The 16971-nt window shown below is 40.4% G+C and overlaps 1 protein-coding gene across 1 annotated transcript in view; it reads left to right on the top strand.

The window, feature by feature from the left end:
• The first annotated feature begins 9566 nt into the window (after positions 1 to 9566).
• Positions 9567 to 16971, top strand: part of PRR16 (proline rich 16) — a 678958-nt gene continuing 671553 nt past the window's right edge. Inside the window, exon 1 of the mRNA XM_073676917.1 lies at positions 9567 to 10127. Within this exon, the coding sequence (XP_073533018.1) occupies positions 9984 to 10127 (144 nt within the window). The 5' untranslated portion in view covers positions 9567 to 9983. The remainder of the gene's footprint in view (positions 10128 to 16971) is intronic.

Genomic DNA, 16971 nt, shown 5'->3' with positions numbered 1-16971 from the left:
TGTCTTAAAAAATTCTGAACTTTGTAAAAGCAAAGAATTTGGTTTGTGTCCCCATTTTCTGAGACCCATAACCCAGACCCATAACCTTTTTGTTTTTACATTCATAGAGCTGTTTTGATGCCTTGGTTTCCATGTTGCAAGCTGGTGCTCTTATACCATTTTGTAGATTTGACATTTTGATTGCTTCTTTTTGCATTTTTTCAGTGTTGCCTTGACTGAAAAAAAGTAAATTTTTTTGCTATTTACAGCATTTACAGATAGGGTTATTTAATAAGTAAAACTGGCATTTACAAATGCTGTAATACCAAATAGGAATATTTTTTACATATTTTTATTTTTAACTAGGGAATATAGGGAGGGGATAGATGTTTTATGCTTTTATATTTAGTTTTTATACTCTTTAAAACTTTTTAGTTTTCACTTTAGTTTTTAATCCCCAAAAGGGACTTGAATTGTTTGATTGCTTGTACTATATACAGCAATATTTTAGTAATGCTGTATATAATGAAACTCACTGTCTCATATGACACCCAGCTTACGGATTGACGTCATAGAAGAAGTGACATGACAGGCATGGGGTACATGAGTAGGCCCCTGGCTGTCATAGCAACCAATTAGTACCTGTGATTGCATCATGGGGAGATGCTCAAACTGACAGAAACAGACTCCGTAAGTGTGGTATGAGGGCCCAACGTCCACAAGTGGGTGTTGAGCTTACAGCCCAACACCGTGCAGGGCGATTGGCATTTGCCAGGCAACACCAAGATTGGCAGATTCCACATTGGCGCCCTGTGCTCTTCACGGATAAGAGCAGGTTCACACTGAGCACATGTGACAGATGTGACAGAGTCTGGAGACACCTTGGAGAACGTTCTGCTGCCTGCAACATCCTCCAGCATGACCGTTTTGGCTGTAGGTCAGTAATGGCATTTCGTGGCATTTCTCTGGAGGGTCACACAGCTCTCCATGTGCTAGTCAGAGGTATCCTGACTGCCATTAGGCACCAGGAAGAAATCCTTAGACCCATTGTGAGACCATATGCAGGTGCAGTGGGCCCTGAGTTCCTTCTGATGCATGATAATCCTAGGCCTCATGTAGCTGATTAATGCATAATGAAGGCATTGTTGATTTGGACTGGCCTGCCCGTTCCCCAGACCTGAATCCAATGGAGCACATCAGGGACATCATGTCTCGTTCCATCCACCAACGCCACATTGCATCACAGACTATCCAGGAGTTGACTCATGCTTTAATCCAGGTCTGGGAGGAGATCCCTCAGGAGAACGTTCTCTGCCTCATCAGTAGCATGCCTAGGTGTTGTAGACAGGTCACACAAGGCCGTGGAGGCAGCACACACTACTGGGTATCATTTCCTTGTCTTGAGGCATTTCCATTGAAGTTGGATCAGCTTGTAATTTGATTTTCCTCTTTGATTTTGAGTATTATTACAAATCCTGACCTCCATGGGATATTAATTTTGATTTACATTGATCATTTTTATGTTTTCTTGTTCTCAACGCATTCCACTATGCAATGAATAAAGATTTGCAACTGGAATATTTCATTCAGTGATATCTAGGATGTGGTATTTAAGTGTTCCCTTTAATTTTTTGAGTAGTGTATATAGTTTTGTCTAACAAGTTTAATTTGTTTTTTTTTTTTTGTTCACTCATATCACTTCTTTGTCTATTCTTTGGAGTGATTGACAGCCTTCCAGGCATTAGTGTGTTCCCAGATTACTACAAATCACTCATTAGAACTGCCCACTGAACTCCTAGCCATAGAAAGTAATGCACCTTCTGCCACTCACAGAATGAACTTCATGCACAACAAGATGGGTTCCCTTTAAAGAGGTAGTCCCATCTGGACAACCTTTTCCATATGTTTATATGTAGCAATTTGATTCCTGCAATTAACCTCTAGGACCTCCTTTCCCAAGACAGCAGGTCAAGTTGAGGTACTCACATGGGCCAAGGAGCTTCCTGCCTTAAATTAGTCTAGTGCCTGATTACATGAATAATGTCTGCTATAGTTGGAACCATGTGTTACAATGCAGCATTTAGAGGTATAGTCAGGGAAGCCTGGGTCAAAGCAGATTACATCAATACAGGTCACAGGCAGTGGAACAGTAAAAAGTAATTCACAACACAGAATAAGGGAATAACTATTATAATAAGCAATGGTGCCAGTAAGAACACGTTTAAATAAGGCCCCCTTAATTCTGATCAGTCATATGCCCATGTACACTATGCATGTCCTTTCATGTATGCTGCCCAGCACTGGCATTTTTGCATGTGAGCATATCTATAGATAAAGGTACATGTGCACAAACTGTAGATGATAACTGTAGGCAATACTAGAATATGTTACGTGCAATGTATACATACACATAGAGCACAATAGCTGTCACACAGCTGTCTCAAAATAAGTATTTTATCTTTAATGTTCCCCCCTTAAGAATGACTACCCTTTCAAAGCAATCATCCTGTCATTGGATGTGCCCCTATGTGAAGAATTCTTCTGACATTCTCCTGGATACTTGTGCGCTACTGGGCTTGAATTAATGTTGGAGGTTGATGAAAAAGCTCAGATTTAAGCACCAAAAACATTTTTCCGACTTGTCTAGAACTTGCTGCTACACTACAGTCTTATAGCTGTGATTTGTTTGTGAAATCAGCCAAATTTCAGATGGTTGCAAGTTGCATGCGGCTTACATTGAAGTCTATGGGATTAAATTCAGTACATCAGTGTTAAAGAGGTTTTCCAGTCTTAGGGTACAAGTCTACAGTCATTCTATGTGACTGCAAACTTGTGAATTCTCACAGCTCGTGCACTTTGGGAGTCCTGGCGCTGGGAGCGGGTGGTCATGTGACTATACAGTGGTGGCCAAAAGTATTGGCACCCCTGCAATTCTGTCAGATAATACTCAGTTTCTTCCTGAAAATGATTGCAATCACAAATTCTTTGGTATTATTATCTTCATTTAATTTGCTTGCAAGGAAAAAACACAAAAGAGAATGAAGCAAAAATCAAATCATTGATCATTTCACACAAAACTCCAAAAATGGGCCAGACAAAAGTATTGGCACCCTCAGCCTAATACTTGGCTGCACAACCTTTAGCCAAAATAACTGCGAACAACCGCTTCCGGTAACCATCAATGAGTTTCTTACAATGCTCTGCTGGAATTGTAGACCATTCTTCTTTGGCAAACTGCTCCAGGTCCCTGATATTTGAAGGGTGTCTTCTCCAAACTGCCATTTTGAGATCTCTCCACAGGTGTTCTATGGGATTCAGGTCTGGACTCATTGCTGGCCACCTTAGAAGTCTCCAGTGCTTTCTCTCAAACCATTTTATAGTGCTTTTGGAAGTGTGTTTTGGGTCATTGTCCTGCTGGAAGACCCATGACCTCTGAGGGAGACCCAGCTTTCTCACACTGGGCCCTACATTATGCTGCAAAATTTGTTGGTAATCTTCAGACTTCATAATGCCATGCACACGGTCAAGCAGTCCAGTGCCAGAGGCAGCAAAGCAACCCCAAAACATCAGGGAACCTCCGCCATGTTTGACTGTAGGGACCGTGTTCTTTTCTTTGAATGCCTCTTTTTTTTTCTGTACACTCTATGTTGATGCTTTTTCCCAAAAAGCTCTACTTTTGTCTCATCTGACCAGAGAACATTCTTCCAAAACGTTTTAGGCTTTCTCAGGTAAGTTTTGGCAAACTCCAGCCTGGCTTTTTTATGTCTCGGGGTAAGAATTGGGGTCTTCCTGGGTATCCTACCATACAGTCCCTTTTCATTCAGACGCCGACGGAGAGTATGGGTTGACACTGTTGTACCCTCGGACTGCAGGGCAGCTCGAACTTGTTTGGATGTTAGTCGAGGTTCTTTATCCACCATCCGCACAATCTTGCGTTGAAATCTCTCGGCAATTTTTCTTTTCCATCCACATCTAGGGAGGTTAGCCACAGTGCCATGGGCTTTAAACTTCTTGATGACACTGCGCACAGAAGACACAGTAACATTGAGGTCTTTGGAGATGGACTTGTAGCCTTGAGATTGCTCATGCTTCCTCACAATTTGGTTTCTCAAGTCCTCAGACAGTTCTTTGGTCTTCTTTCTTTTCTCCATGCTCAGTGTGGTACACACAAGGACACAGGACAGAGGTTGAGTCAACTTTAATCCATGTTAACTGGCTGCAAGTGTGATTTAGTTATTGCCAACACCTGTTAAGTGCCACAGGTAAGTTACAGGTGCTGTTAATTACACAAATTAGAGAAGCATCACATGATTTTTCAAACAGTGCCAATACTTTTGTCCACCCCCTTTTTGTGGTTTGGTGTGGAATTATATCCAATTTGGCATTAGGACAATTCTTTTTGTGTTTTTTCATTGAAGACAAATTAAATGAAGATAATAATACCAAAGAATTTGTGATTGCAATCATTTTCAGGAAGAAACTGAGTATTATCTGACAGAATTGCATCGGTGCCAATACTTTTGGCCACCACTGTAAGTATGTAATTTGCATACTTCAGGCCACATTCCGACTAGATGTGTGCAACCTGGATCAAAATATTTGTATTGAGCGAGATCATGCATGTCTAGTCGGCATGTGACCACTTGTATGAAAATCACATACTTGCGGGCCCGTCGCTTCTGGCTCCAGTACCAGAGAATCCTTACAGTGTGTGCGTTATGAGGATTCCCTTGTACCCTGCGCCCGGACAACCCCTTTAAATATTTTTTGATGGTTGCACCACAATTTAGTTTTTTAAGCAAATATAACCAGATATAAGGAGCATCACAACTGATGCGTTTTGGGCCTCAGCTGCTACAGAACTGATGCCGCCTGTATCTGCCTGTGGAGATAACCCATGTCATATTTTCATTTTTAAGAAATAAAAGTTGGAATGCTTTTAATTCTAAACCTTAACGCTGGCTCTTCTCTTCCTTTCAAGTCATTTTATCCTCACAATATTGCTGTGGGGCCAAACCAACACCTGATGATCTGACTAATCTATGAATACATAATTTCTATGAATGTTTTGGTGAATGGTAAAAATCTGTTTTTACTATGGTGGAAATCTGAACCTTTCCTAAAAAGAAATATGGTTGCACTTAGTATGTAAAAGTGTACACAGGAAGGAAACCTTGACTGTTTTTTATTAAATTCTTGTAAATTGTTCCGGCACTGCTGGATACAAAATGTTTTTATATATTTGGCAGGAAAGGGTTATTTTTATGTACTGACGCCAGTGAAACAGTGATTCAACAAGTAGATGGAGCTGAGTCGTACAAGTTTATGGGAAAATGCTGAATCTGTTCATAAACATCTAGAATGGATATACATCTCAAAATGCACAAAGTAGAAATATGTTTTCTATCTATTGGAACCATGTCAGTGCATAGAAAATTATCTTCTGTATCAGATTATACTATCAAGCCGGTCAGCAAGCCGCTTTAGTGCCGAACATTTATTGGATTCAATCATTTATGACCTGCAGTAATACTTCAGCTTTCTGGAAGAAGTCGTACATTTGGACGCTGCTGCTTTTCACTCATATCATTAGAATATTATTTTAGGTACAGAGAAAATATGTGTCACATAGTTCAATGTTTACATCATCTCCTCATGAAAATGAAGCCAGAGATTATTGGCGCCCCTCCTCCAGAAATTTACAGTGACGCCAGTCGTCTTGGAGCGATTGAACGTCTCTATTTTTCCTCTATGTATAGTTTATGACATGAACCGTTTGTTCCAGGCTCATTTCTCCTAGATTTAGTCTCTGAGGATGTGCTCATTGTTCTGTTGCTCTTCTTTATATCCTCCAGGCCTATTGGGACATGTTGTTAACATTTTTATTTCAAGAATGATTGAATTTTTGTAAATAATACATTCGCTCATTTATCACATTGATTATGTGCCTATATTAGATGTCCCTGCTTAGGACCCCTCTACCAGTCATTAAGGCAATATGACTGATTAAAGAAAACTGTGGATCCATAGTTCTGAGTCTACTGTACTCATAAAGGGAGGACACTTTCCCTTTGCTGTGTATGTAATCATTTATGAGAGAGACAGAAGCAAACTATGAGTCTTCCTTATACTTCTGTATACTTTAATTGCTCCCATTGGCCCAATATTATTATTATTTTATATGCTTTGCTATATAGCGCCATCATATTCACATTAGACATTATCATTGCTGTCCACATCGGGGCTCACATCCTATATTCCCTATCAGTATGTCTTTGGAGTGTGGGACGAAAGAGGAGTACCAGGTGGAAACCCATGAAAACAAGAGGAGAACATACAAACTCTTTGCAGATGCTTTCCAGGGTGGGATTGAACCCAGAAAGAGAAAAGCCAGCAATCCGTCCTTCTTAAGAAAACTCCAAGCCACTGAACACAGGTCATCAGACATTTGACGCATTTCCTTTTTTATTCAGCCATGAATAAGGAAGATGTTTGATGACCTGTGTTCAGTGGTTTTATCACATATGAAATACAGTTATAATAAACAGAGTTTTCTCAAGAATAACGGAGTGCCGTTTATTCTCTTACTGGATTACATTGACAAGCTCAGCTCAAGCTGCAAAGCACCCTGGATGAGCCCATTACAGGTGTGGGGAGCTGTGGATTTTCTTATATTGGATTGAACCCAGGAGCCCAGTGCAGCAAAGCAACAGTGCTAACCACTTAGCCACCGTACTGCCCTTATCAGTTTCACCTACTTTCCAGGGATGGTAGACTAACCTAATGTGGATGGCAGAACAGACGAACATCATAAAAAAGGATCAAATGGATCAAATGGATTTGGCTTGTAAAAGGATACAGCAAGGGTTACAATTAAATATAATTTTTTAATAATTAACCATATCTTCCCAATGGACTGCTGAATGAAAAGTATTAACTAGTGATGATCGAGCGTGTACTGTTAATCCTTTCGGCGAGCACGCTCGGGTGCTTGCCAAGTATTTTCGGCATGCTCGGCATCTATGTTAGTGTCGCCACGGCTGCATGTTTCACGGCTGTTAGACTGCTGTGACACGTGCAGGGATTGAGTGTTTGTTAGGCAATTCCTGCATGTGTCACAGCTGTCTAACAGCTGTGATACATGCAGTCGTGGCGACACTAACATAGATGCTGAGCACGTGGAAAATACTCGGCGAGCACCCGAGCGTGCTCGCCGAAGGGTTAACAATACACGCTCGATCATCACTAGTATTAACATATTGTGAATGTGCCCTTTAATGTCTAAATAATGAACAGTCTCCAAAACACAGTTTCAACCTAACTGTATAATGGTCACTTCACAAAGATGTCAGGGGAAAAGGGGAACAGCATGTTGGTTAAAAGTGTCTGAACAGTAGCTTGCTCCCCTTTACCCCTTTAAAATAATTATGCACTCTCAGATAAGCCAAGTGTGCATGTTTATGGTGGCATCTATCCCTCCACACTAGTTCCATCCTTGGGTACTGTAATTATGCCCACTTGGTGTGATTGACATTTTCTTTATTATCCAGTCATAACTTCAGTGCAGAATGTTGTGGAACTGTAAAGGAATGTTCGGGCAGACTGGATTGTGCACTATGGATGTACGATACCCCTTCCTTTTATCCTTTCCCATCTTCGAGTTGAATTTGACAGACGTATCTTTTTTCAACTGTACTAACTGTGTTAGGCTAGATTCACGAGATCATACAAAAAAATCATTTCATGCAGAAAAGTAGGACGTTTTTTTCTCAATTGTCATCCGTGTGCAGTCCGTACACAATCAGTTTTATTACAGCAGCTATTAATCACTTACAAGACCATTTACAGTTTCCAATACTACAGAATTACAAGGTATCTGTAATATTGGATTTTATAATATTACTCTGTACGGCATCCGATTTTTTTTATGCACCCATAGATTTGAATGCGTGAGTCTCATCTGATTTATGGAGGAAACTAGATCATGCTGCGATTCTTTTCACACGCAGATTTGGTCAATGAAAAAAAATCGCTCATCTGCACTGCCCCATTGAATAACATTAGTCCGAGTGCTGTCCTTTTTTTCAAGGACCGAAAATATAGTCGTGTGAACGAGCCCTAACTATGAGACCTCCTGCACTGAAGCTATGGCAGTTTGGGGAAAAATACACCCTGGCAGACTAGTCCTTCAAATCAGCACATCATAAGCAGGAGAACAAAAAGTTTTTTTGGCCCTCAAAGCTCCAACGCTTTCTCATACCAGACACGTGGTTAAAATGCAAGGTTTATGGTTCTGTATGATGTTGGTGGAAATTTGGATGCCTTAGGAAACCTGAAAGGATCACATAAGTTATCAGAGAGCTTATTTATCTGTTCACCGAGATAATAAAGAGCCCATATAAAGCAGAGGGTATATTTCTATATTTACATGTGTCAGTTTTGCGGCAATTTACTGTGTTATTAACTTACAGTTAAAAAGTGGATGTGGTTTACGGAGGTGACTTCATGTTGAATGTGACTTGCCACTTAGGTCTGAGAGTCTCAGACAATGACTCAGTATCCTCCTTCTCCAGCCTCTGTCCTTGACTTCACAGGGTGGGCCGGCAGGGAGTGTGCACATGTCGACTTCTGAATATGTCTCTGCCTTGTCTGCTATAATCTCTCACCAGTGCCAATCCTACATTTCACCTAGTCCTAATGCTCTTGATGTACATAATGATGGCTGCCCAGCAAAGGAGAAGAATTTAATCCAAATGTGACGTAACAGGACCATGCATTCAATGCCTCCATATGCAAAATTACTGCCACCTGCTATTGCTAGTAAAAAAAATTCACTGGGACCAGTCTACCGGTGGTAATGCCAGTTGCGTAGGTGGTCTTCTGGCCTGGAGACAACCCCAGATGTCACATAGGAATAAAATCTATTTGGGCTGCAGATCCTCATTTTTGCTGCTTCAAGACCTCCTGCATCTGTTCCTTCCACCTGAGTTTCTCACCACTTCCAGACTATTGCAGCGTTCCAGTATTGATTTAATTTGAACCTGATAAATGAGGAGTCATAAATTTAGAAAGCCCTTGAGCAATGGTTATAAAATAACAAGTCAGAAACAAGACGTAGCTGCTCTTTAATTTCATTTACTCATCTATCCTGTTTTCTGAGGAATTAAAGCAGAGAATCTTTCCTATTTTTCTGACCCTTCATTCTCCATCATCGTCCCAGGGGGATTCTTATAAATGACATATTCACCACCTACTTCTTGTTTCCTCACAGAATAAAAGCATAGTAGATTCTCCTACCCTACCTAATGAATTATCCCGAAGCATCAGTTATTGCTAGATTGGACTGGGGACAACAATTTGCAGAATGACACATGATGTATGGGCTTTATTGACCTTGTGTAAAACATGTCAATATTATACTTCTTTTTTTTTCATGCATTTTCTATGTTTTAATGCATAGCATATAAATTATAATCTAAGCTTTATGTGTGTGACAGAGTAAAATATGCCTGTTATCACTGGTCCCTTTGGTAATGCATGGCAATGCTAGTGCTGCATTATAGGGAGAAATACGGTAATGCAGGAGAGTCAAGAGAACAGATAGACTGTGTGTAGCAGGCAGCAAGTAGCAGGCAGTAGGCGTGCTATGTATAGAGGAGAGAGCAACACCGGGGAAGAATGTGACTGTCACCAATTAAAAGTAAATGGATGTTTAGGCGCCTCTGAAGTAAAGGAGTCTTATGTCATTCGTGAACTTTGGGATCTTGCACTTTTTTCTCCCTTGATTTAGTGAAGCACTGTGACGCAGGCACTGATCGACAATCGCCACTAGTCTGCAGCCCATTCCCCAAGCAGTTCTGTGGAGTTCATGGCAGCGTGTATACATGGAGAGGAAAAAGAGGAGAATGAGGGAGATCTGAGCAAGAAAATGCGGGGGAACAGCTACTCAGAGAGGGCTGGAGCCAGTCACCCTCTTCTGAAGCTCCCTTGAGCTGGACTGCAGCATGTCAGCAAAGTCTAAGGGGACATCCTCACCGACAGAGGGGCAAGCCTCCAAAGCCAAGGTGAAAGAACAGATCAAGATTATCGTGGATGATTTGGAATTAGTCTTGGGAGACTTGAAGGATGTAGCTAAGGAACTTAAAGAGGTAAGGAGGGTTGCAAGCATGGGGCAGTCCACTGCCAAGATATGCTCTACAAAGACAACCACAAACTCTAAGTTATCCATGAAACCTAAGCATTATTCTACTGTCCAGCAGAGCATTGGGAAGATGTGTGATCAGGATCAGCAGTAGTCACAGTCTGTTTTATGAATGGGAGAGTGTGGATCGTGCAAAACTGTGGATTCCTGATCTTTGTAAATAGTGATATAGCTTAGGGCTTGTTCACACGTCAGTGGTTGGTCAGTATTTTGCATCAGTATGCCAAAACCAGGAGTGGCACTTGGGGCTTATTCACATGTCAGTATTTGGTCAGCATTTTGCATCAGTGTTTGTATGCCAAAACCAGGAGTGGCACTTAGGTCTTATTCACACGTCAGTATTTGGTCAGTATTTTCCATCAGTATTTTGTATGCCAAAACTAGAGGTGGAACTTACAGAGAAAAATTATGCTTGAAAGATTGACACCTGTTCTGTGTTTTGGAGACACTTCTGATACAAGTACTGTTAAGATGCTGATCAAAAATACTGATGTGTGAATAAAGCCTTATTGTAAAGAACATACCACAAGCGCAAGTGAGACTACAGCTACAGGAGCAGCCACAGCGCTCTGCACCTCACAGACTGAATGAACACATTCCCCCATAGACTGTACTTGTATCAGAGTGAGATAGATGGAGCAGGCATGCAGATCTCAAGGAGCATTTCTTAGTTACGCATCTGATTCCTGCCTCTGTGATTTTATGCACTATTAATGGGTTCACATTTCAAAGGCGGCTCTGCACAAGATTTAGACTCCATCAGTGCAAGAACTAGTCAGCATATAAACTTGTGTTACATTGCAGATATGTGTGTATGAATGTGTGTGTGTGCAAGATGCATGTCTTGTTTTTTTTTAATGAAATTGGAGCATCCCCCTTAAGTGCCTTTAAGACTTTCTATTTCATTAATGGATTTCTAAGTCCATTGAGCCATCAAAGAAGATGTACCCAGCTACTAAAATAGCTGCAAGGCAATTTTGGGACATTTCATAAGTGATCTGGATTTTAAAACTCTTATTTTAGTTCAGTAAAGATAAAATTCCTAGAAAAAAACAGGATAAAAGAGATATGCCAAGTTATTACTGGATACATGAATGTCATTTTTGTGAGTGTGCTAGCTCTTTAATGCTATTTAACCGAAGATTTTTGATATATAGACAGGCTGATGAATATTTGATATTAGATGTAATTACATATGGTGTCTGCCTTATTATGGTCAGTCTGGGTTATTGTACTGAAATATAAATGTGTGTAATGATAAGCTCGCAAACATATGATGAAATTAATGATTCTGATGCTGAAAACAAATCACTAGAGCATTTTGCAGAGACGTTTTTTTTTTCTGCTAGAGAATGAGTCAGCTCCTGAAATAATGTATGATAATATGAAGCATGAGGCTGGTATATTTATGGGTTTGGAAAAAGTAATTATGTAAGTATTTAAATAAATAATAGATTTCCTGTTAATATTAACATGGAGTGATTATTATGCGGAAATGGAAATAGTCATACATTTATGGGAAACATGTTGGATTTGCCAATGGCAAGTGTCACATTCCTTGAGGTTTAAAAGGAGACATAATGTAACTCAAGGGATGTCAGCCGCAGATATATGGAGCTACAACACAGCTAAGGATTTTTTTTTTTCAAAGCAATTCCCTAAATCATAATTTTGCAACACAACTGGTCGACAGATGGTTGGATTATGCATAGAAATTCTAGTCGAAAGACGATGTACTTTGATAATCCTTTGTTTGCTATTTATATAAGGCAGGCATTCATTTCATTGAGTGTGTGTGTAGTTTCCAATGTGAATTGCCTGCAACAGGTCTAGCGATGGTTACAGTGTTAGTTGAAGGAAATGAAAACAGAAAAAAGGTGGCATATACCTTGTCTGCGTAGGATAGCTTTTTTTTAATATGTGCTGTATAAGACCATAGTAAGCAATTGAGAGGGTACAGCCATGGTATCAAGCAACGACAGCTCTAAGAGGCCACCACTGTCCAGTGAAGTATGTGATGTTGCAGAGTAAAGCATTTAATATTTTTTTAGATGCTTTTAAACAATAAGCCCATAATTAGCAAGACTTTAGGAAAACCTACTATCTGAAAAGTGGTAGTCAAAAATATGTAATTAAGTTGACTATATGAGATATCTATCTATCTATCTATCTATCTATCTATCTATCTATCTATCTATCTATCTATCTGTCCAATGTATCTATCTATCTAGTCCTGAATATATTATATATATATATTTTTTTTTTTACAGTATGTAGGCATGTATTATTATTTTTTTATTTTTTGGACAGAAGCAATTAACTTCAGCCATTGACCATGTACATTGTAATACAAAGCCATTACAGATGTGTAAACTGATACTTCACTGTCAGGCTATCTGTTCTCATCCAGTAACATTGATGGCTTGGAAATGTAAAACTATGAATCAGACACATTTACTTGGAATGAAATAGAATTAAATCTCTGTAGTTTGGATGATTCACTGTGTAATCAAGCTGAAAGCAATCGCTGATTAAGATTTTTGTCCCACGTTCAAATGCCAATGGCAAATAATTCAATTTGAATGGATTTTCTTTTCTGTTTTTTTTTTTGTTCTGTCCCCCCCCCCCCTCCTTCTGCAGGGATACTCATGTTTCAGAGATTTCATAGATATGTTCTAGTAAAGTCCATTTGGCTGGTGATTGCTGCATCACTTTCAAAGCAGATTAGAAGTTAAGGATGACTTTAACTGGGATGGAGATTGAAATCACTAATCTTTCCTTCATTTTGTTAGTTCACTCTATATGAAGAACTGGAAATCTAGTTAAATACAAAACACTGACAGCTTGAACATGCCTGCAGGTGATATTTGAATTGTAACTTTGTGGTTTTATCCCTCTCGGCGGACAAATCACATCGTGGCAAGTATATCTTACACAAGTGACATTAGTCACATTATATTATGTAACTTATAGGGCACCATTAGCAAAAGTGCATCTCTACGGTATAAGTTAAAGAGGACCTGACACCAGGTCAAAAGGGTCCAGTTATTGTTCCTATTTTATTTCCACTGCTCCCCTGAGTATTCTTTTTTTAATTCCTTATGCTTTTCTAGAGATACAGGCTTTCTCATTTAGTGGTTATTTTTATGGCCTTTACTAAGTGCGCGTGGCTCTCAGGATTCCTTGGGGGAGTGTCCTTATGCTACTCTGCATTATTACCCCCTGAGCAACATCCCCTTGGTAAAGACCATGAAATTAGCACTAGATAAAAGGCCCATATCTCCCAATGGATTTAGATAAAGATAAATAAATAAAGGAATATTCAAGCGAGCAGTGGGCAAAAAATAAGTGCAAAAACTGTCCACTTTTGACCTGGTAACAGGTCCTCTGTAAGGAATATATCATTAGAAAATAATTACCCCCATTTTCTAGATGTATACAATGTTGGTATTTTCCAGCTTTGAATCTCAGCCATGTATATTTAACCAGAATAAAAAAAAATATTCAGCTCACCCTCCTATCAGCCAGCAATCACAAGTAACAGTAACATGGTGCACAGGAACACTTGGGAGAGTCAATCCCACATGGAAGGTTTGCAAGATAGTAGGGGATCCAGCACACGTGAGTAGATAAAATGAATGTGTATTCCAAAATTGTTAAAAACAGCTTCATAAGTTTATATTCCATAAAACGGTAAGGAAAAAGGTCTATAAGACGTAAGTTGTTACTTATTTTGGACCTTTAAGGTCCCTAGTGTTTCTAAAACCCATGGAGTTTAAAAGTTTGAAACTTCTAATAAGTTATTAGATTTTTCGAACCTTTAAGCTCCCTGGTTTTTAGATATACTAGGGATCTTAAAGGTCCGAAATACGTAATAACTCCCATGTCTTATAGACCTTTTGCCTAATCTTTTTATGGAATATACACTATTCCAATTTTGGAATAAACATTCATTTTATCTACTAAAATATATAACCAGGATAATATCTATAATTGTATTTCACTAAAAATAGTTTTGTCTTTAAAAACAGAAATTGTAAGTAATTGACATTTCAATAAAATCTGATGGATCAGAAAAATGATTGCAGTAACATAAGGTCATGTTTATCTGCCACCATACATGGAGGTCAGTAAAGCAGTTGTGTGATTTTGGGTGTTTTCCAAAAGAAAAAGAAATGAATGGATTTTAATGCTGAAAATCCAGTCTGTGATGTATTACATTCAAAGCCAAGTTTTAGAATATCTGATGAGAATATCATTATGGAAAGAGAATGAGAAAAATGGAAATATTAATGTACAGGTAGAAGCAGTACAAAGACTTAGTAGTACAAAGCCAGATAATAAAATAAAGCATAAGATGATATGAACAAAGACTAATAGGATAATAGATCAATAGGATGAGTCAGCGTCACAATATTACTGCTAATATTCTACACCAGGACAAGGAAGGATTTGTGAGAAGTTTCTCACTAACATCAAGAATGAGCAATGTTACCAAGAAACTGAGTGCATCAACCATGCTTGTGGATGCCCATTGTACTGGGTGAAAAGGCTACTTTTATAAATTATGTAACAAAACTTGTGATAACTTGATAAAACAAAATTAAATCTTAAAGAGAATCTGATATTCGCCATAAATATGTAACTGCTTTACCTGGTATGAATGCTTCTGTTCTCCTGAATCTGATGTTTTTTTTCTGTTCCAAAGCCCCTCTGTTCCAGAGATTTGGTCTATCTATCATTTATGTAAATCTACTCCTATTAGTCAATGGGGCATGATCCTGAAGAAGATGAACATAGAGAAGAATTGGGGATCACACCCACCCGACTAACAAAACTTGATTTACATATAGAGAGGAGGAAGCTATATTTCAGGAATAGAGAGGCACAAGAATGAAAAAGAGAGCCTCAGGGGAACATTGGTATCTAGATGTTCAGTTGAAAAAGTTACATATGTATGGCAAGTGACATGTTTTCTTTCAGTACGTAAAGAAATCAATGCAAGATATTATTCGTCATTCTCTTCAATTTTATCTCATATCCTAAAATATTTGATTAATACAGATGGCAGAAATCAATTTGAAGGACCCAGTCCAGTCACCAGGTCAGTAATCTCTGGTCGATCTGGTATGACATCATCATTATAGTGTGACACCGATGTGATGTCACACCAAGTTTGCTAATCAAAAGAAGGACACAAATACTGGCGTAACTATAGTCTGATGGGCCCCAATTCAAAATTTGAACCTGGGTCCCCCCGCATGTTGATCATATGCATTTACCCTTGTAGCATTCTAAATCCTATATGACATATGTGTTGCCCATCCCATAATATAGTAATGTCCCCCATCCTGTACTAATGTCCCCCATCCTGGGCCCCTTCCTCGTATATATGCTTCTGTGGCGCCCCTGAGGGTTCAGTCGCCACAGAGGTACTGCACCTCACCCAGAGGTGTGGTGTCTCTCTTCACTCAGGTAAGGAGGGAGTGCTCTCGGAACCCCAACACCTGCATCCAACACTACACTACTCCAGGCCGGCTGGAAGGGCAAGATGCAATGTGTTTCCTGCTGAGCCCTGTCCCTGGCTGGAGTGGGGGGAACCAAAGGTAGGGGGAACCAGTAGTGGGTGTGAGTGGAGGAAGTAGTTAGAGGGAGCACTTGTAGAAGGAGGTATGTAATGGGAAGCCATCTTAGGGTGGCAGGTTAGTCAGTAGGGACAGTTCAGAAGAACAGTCTGGGAGCAGAGTCTCTATAGGAGCTCTGCTCCACTACTAGGGCCTAGTGATAGAGGCCCAGGAAGGGAGCAGGGAGTAGACTCCATTCTAAGAAGGGATCCTAGGGGGTACAGCGAGTGCAGGACGGCACCCGTACGCTCCGAATCTGTCAGAAGACAGAGGGATCGTAAGCCGCATTCTAATCCCCGTGATGGTCAAGCAAGTCTGTGAACTCCGACGGACAGGAGGGACTTCAGAGTACCCGAGCAGGATTGAGAGTGGGCAGCACAGGGCAGGAGGGAGAAAGACCCAGTGTGATGATGGTCTAGATAAGAACACAAGAAAGTGGGGTTCGGCCAGGTACTCCTAAACTGCCTGAGGAAGAACTGAACCCCTGCCTGGTGAACGCAGCGTGACGTGGGAGGCTGGCACCCGATCAGTGCACCAGTGGAACTGCCTTAACGACTGTGAGTAAAAACTTGGATGACTGCACTGCACTGCCTCCGTCCATTATTTCATTAGCGCCATCTTTCTCTCTGCACTACAACACCCAGCGCACCTTACACTAACTACACTGCCCTGGAGCTAGCTCTACCTGTGGAGAGCCACACCACCCCTGCTGCCATAACACCAGCTCCAGAGGACTGCTTTGCAGCGACGGCTCCCTCTAGCCGCAATCCACAGGTGGCGTCACAAGCTCTATAAATTACAACTAATAACCCCCTTTTTGCACTGACCGCCCTGGGTCACGGACCGGGCCAACCACCGTGATATCCCCCAATCGGCATCCAGAGGCCCGGCTGACAAGTAACCCCATGGCCCTGGGGGCGCGTCACTTCTGATCCTTGGCCACTTCCTGGTATATATGTCCCCCATTCTGGGTTCCTTCCTGGTACATGTGTCTCACATCCTGGTATATATGCCCACCATCCTGAGTACCTTCCTGGTATATATGCCTCCCATCCTGGGTTCCTTCCTGGTATAAACGCTCTCAATCCTGGTTTCTTTCTTGGTATAAATGCCCTCTACCTTAAGTTTCTTCCTGGTATATATGTTCCTCATCCTGGTATGTATATC

Source organism: Phyllobates terribilis, unplaced genomic scaffold (assembly GCF_046119375.1).
Source record: "Phyllobates terribilis strain yellow unplaced genomic scaffold, ASM4611937v1 Scaffold_1__5_contigs__length_1240528914, whole genome shotgun sequence".
In the NCBI taxonomy this organism is placed as follows: Eukaryota; Metazoa; Chordata; class Amphibia; order Anura; family Dendrobatidae; genus Phyllobates; species Phyllobates terribilis.
Note: the sequence above shows the minus strand (reverse complement) of the source record. Positions and strands in the feature narration are given on the sequence as shown.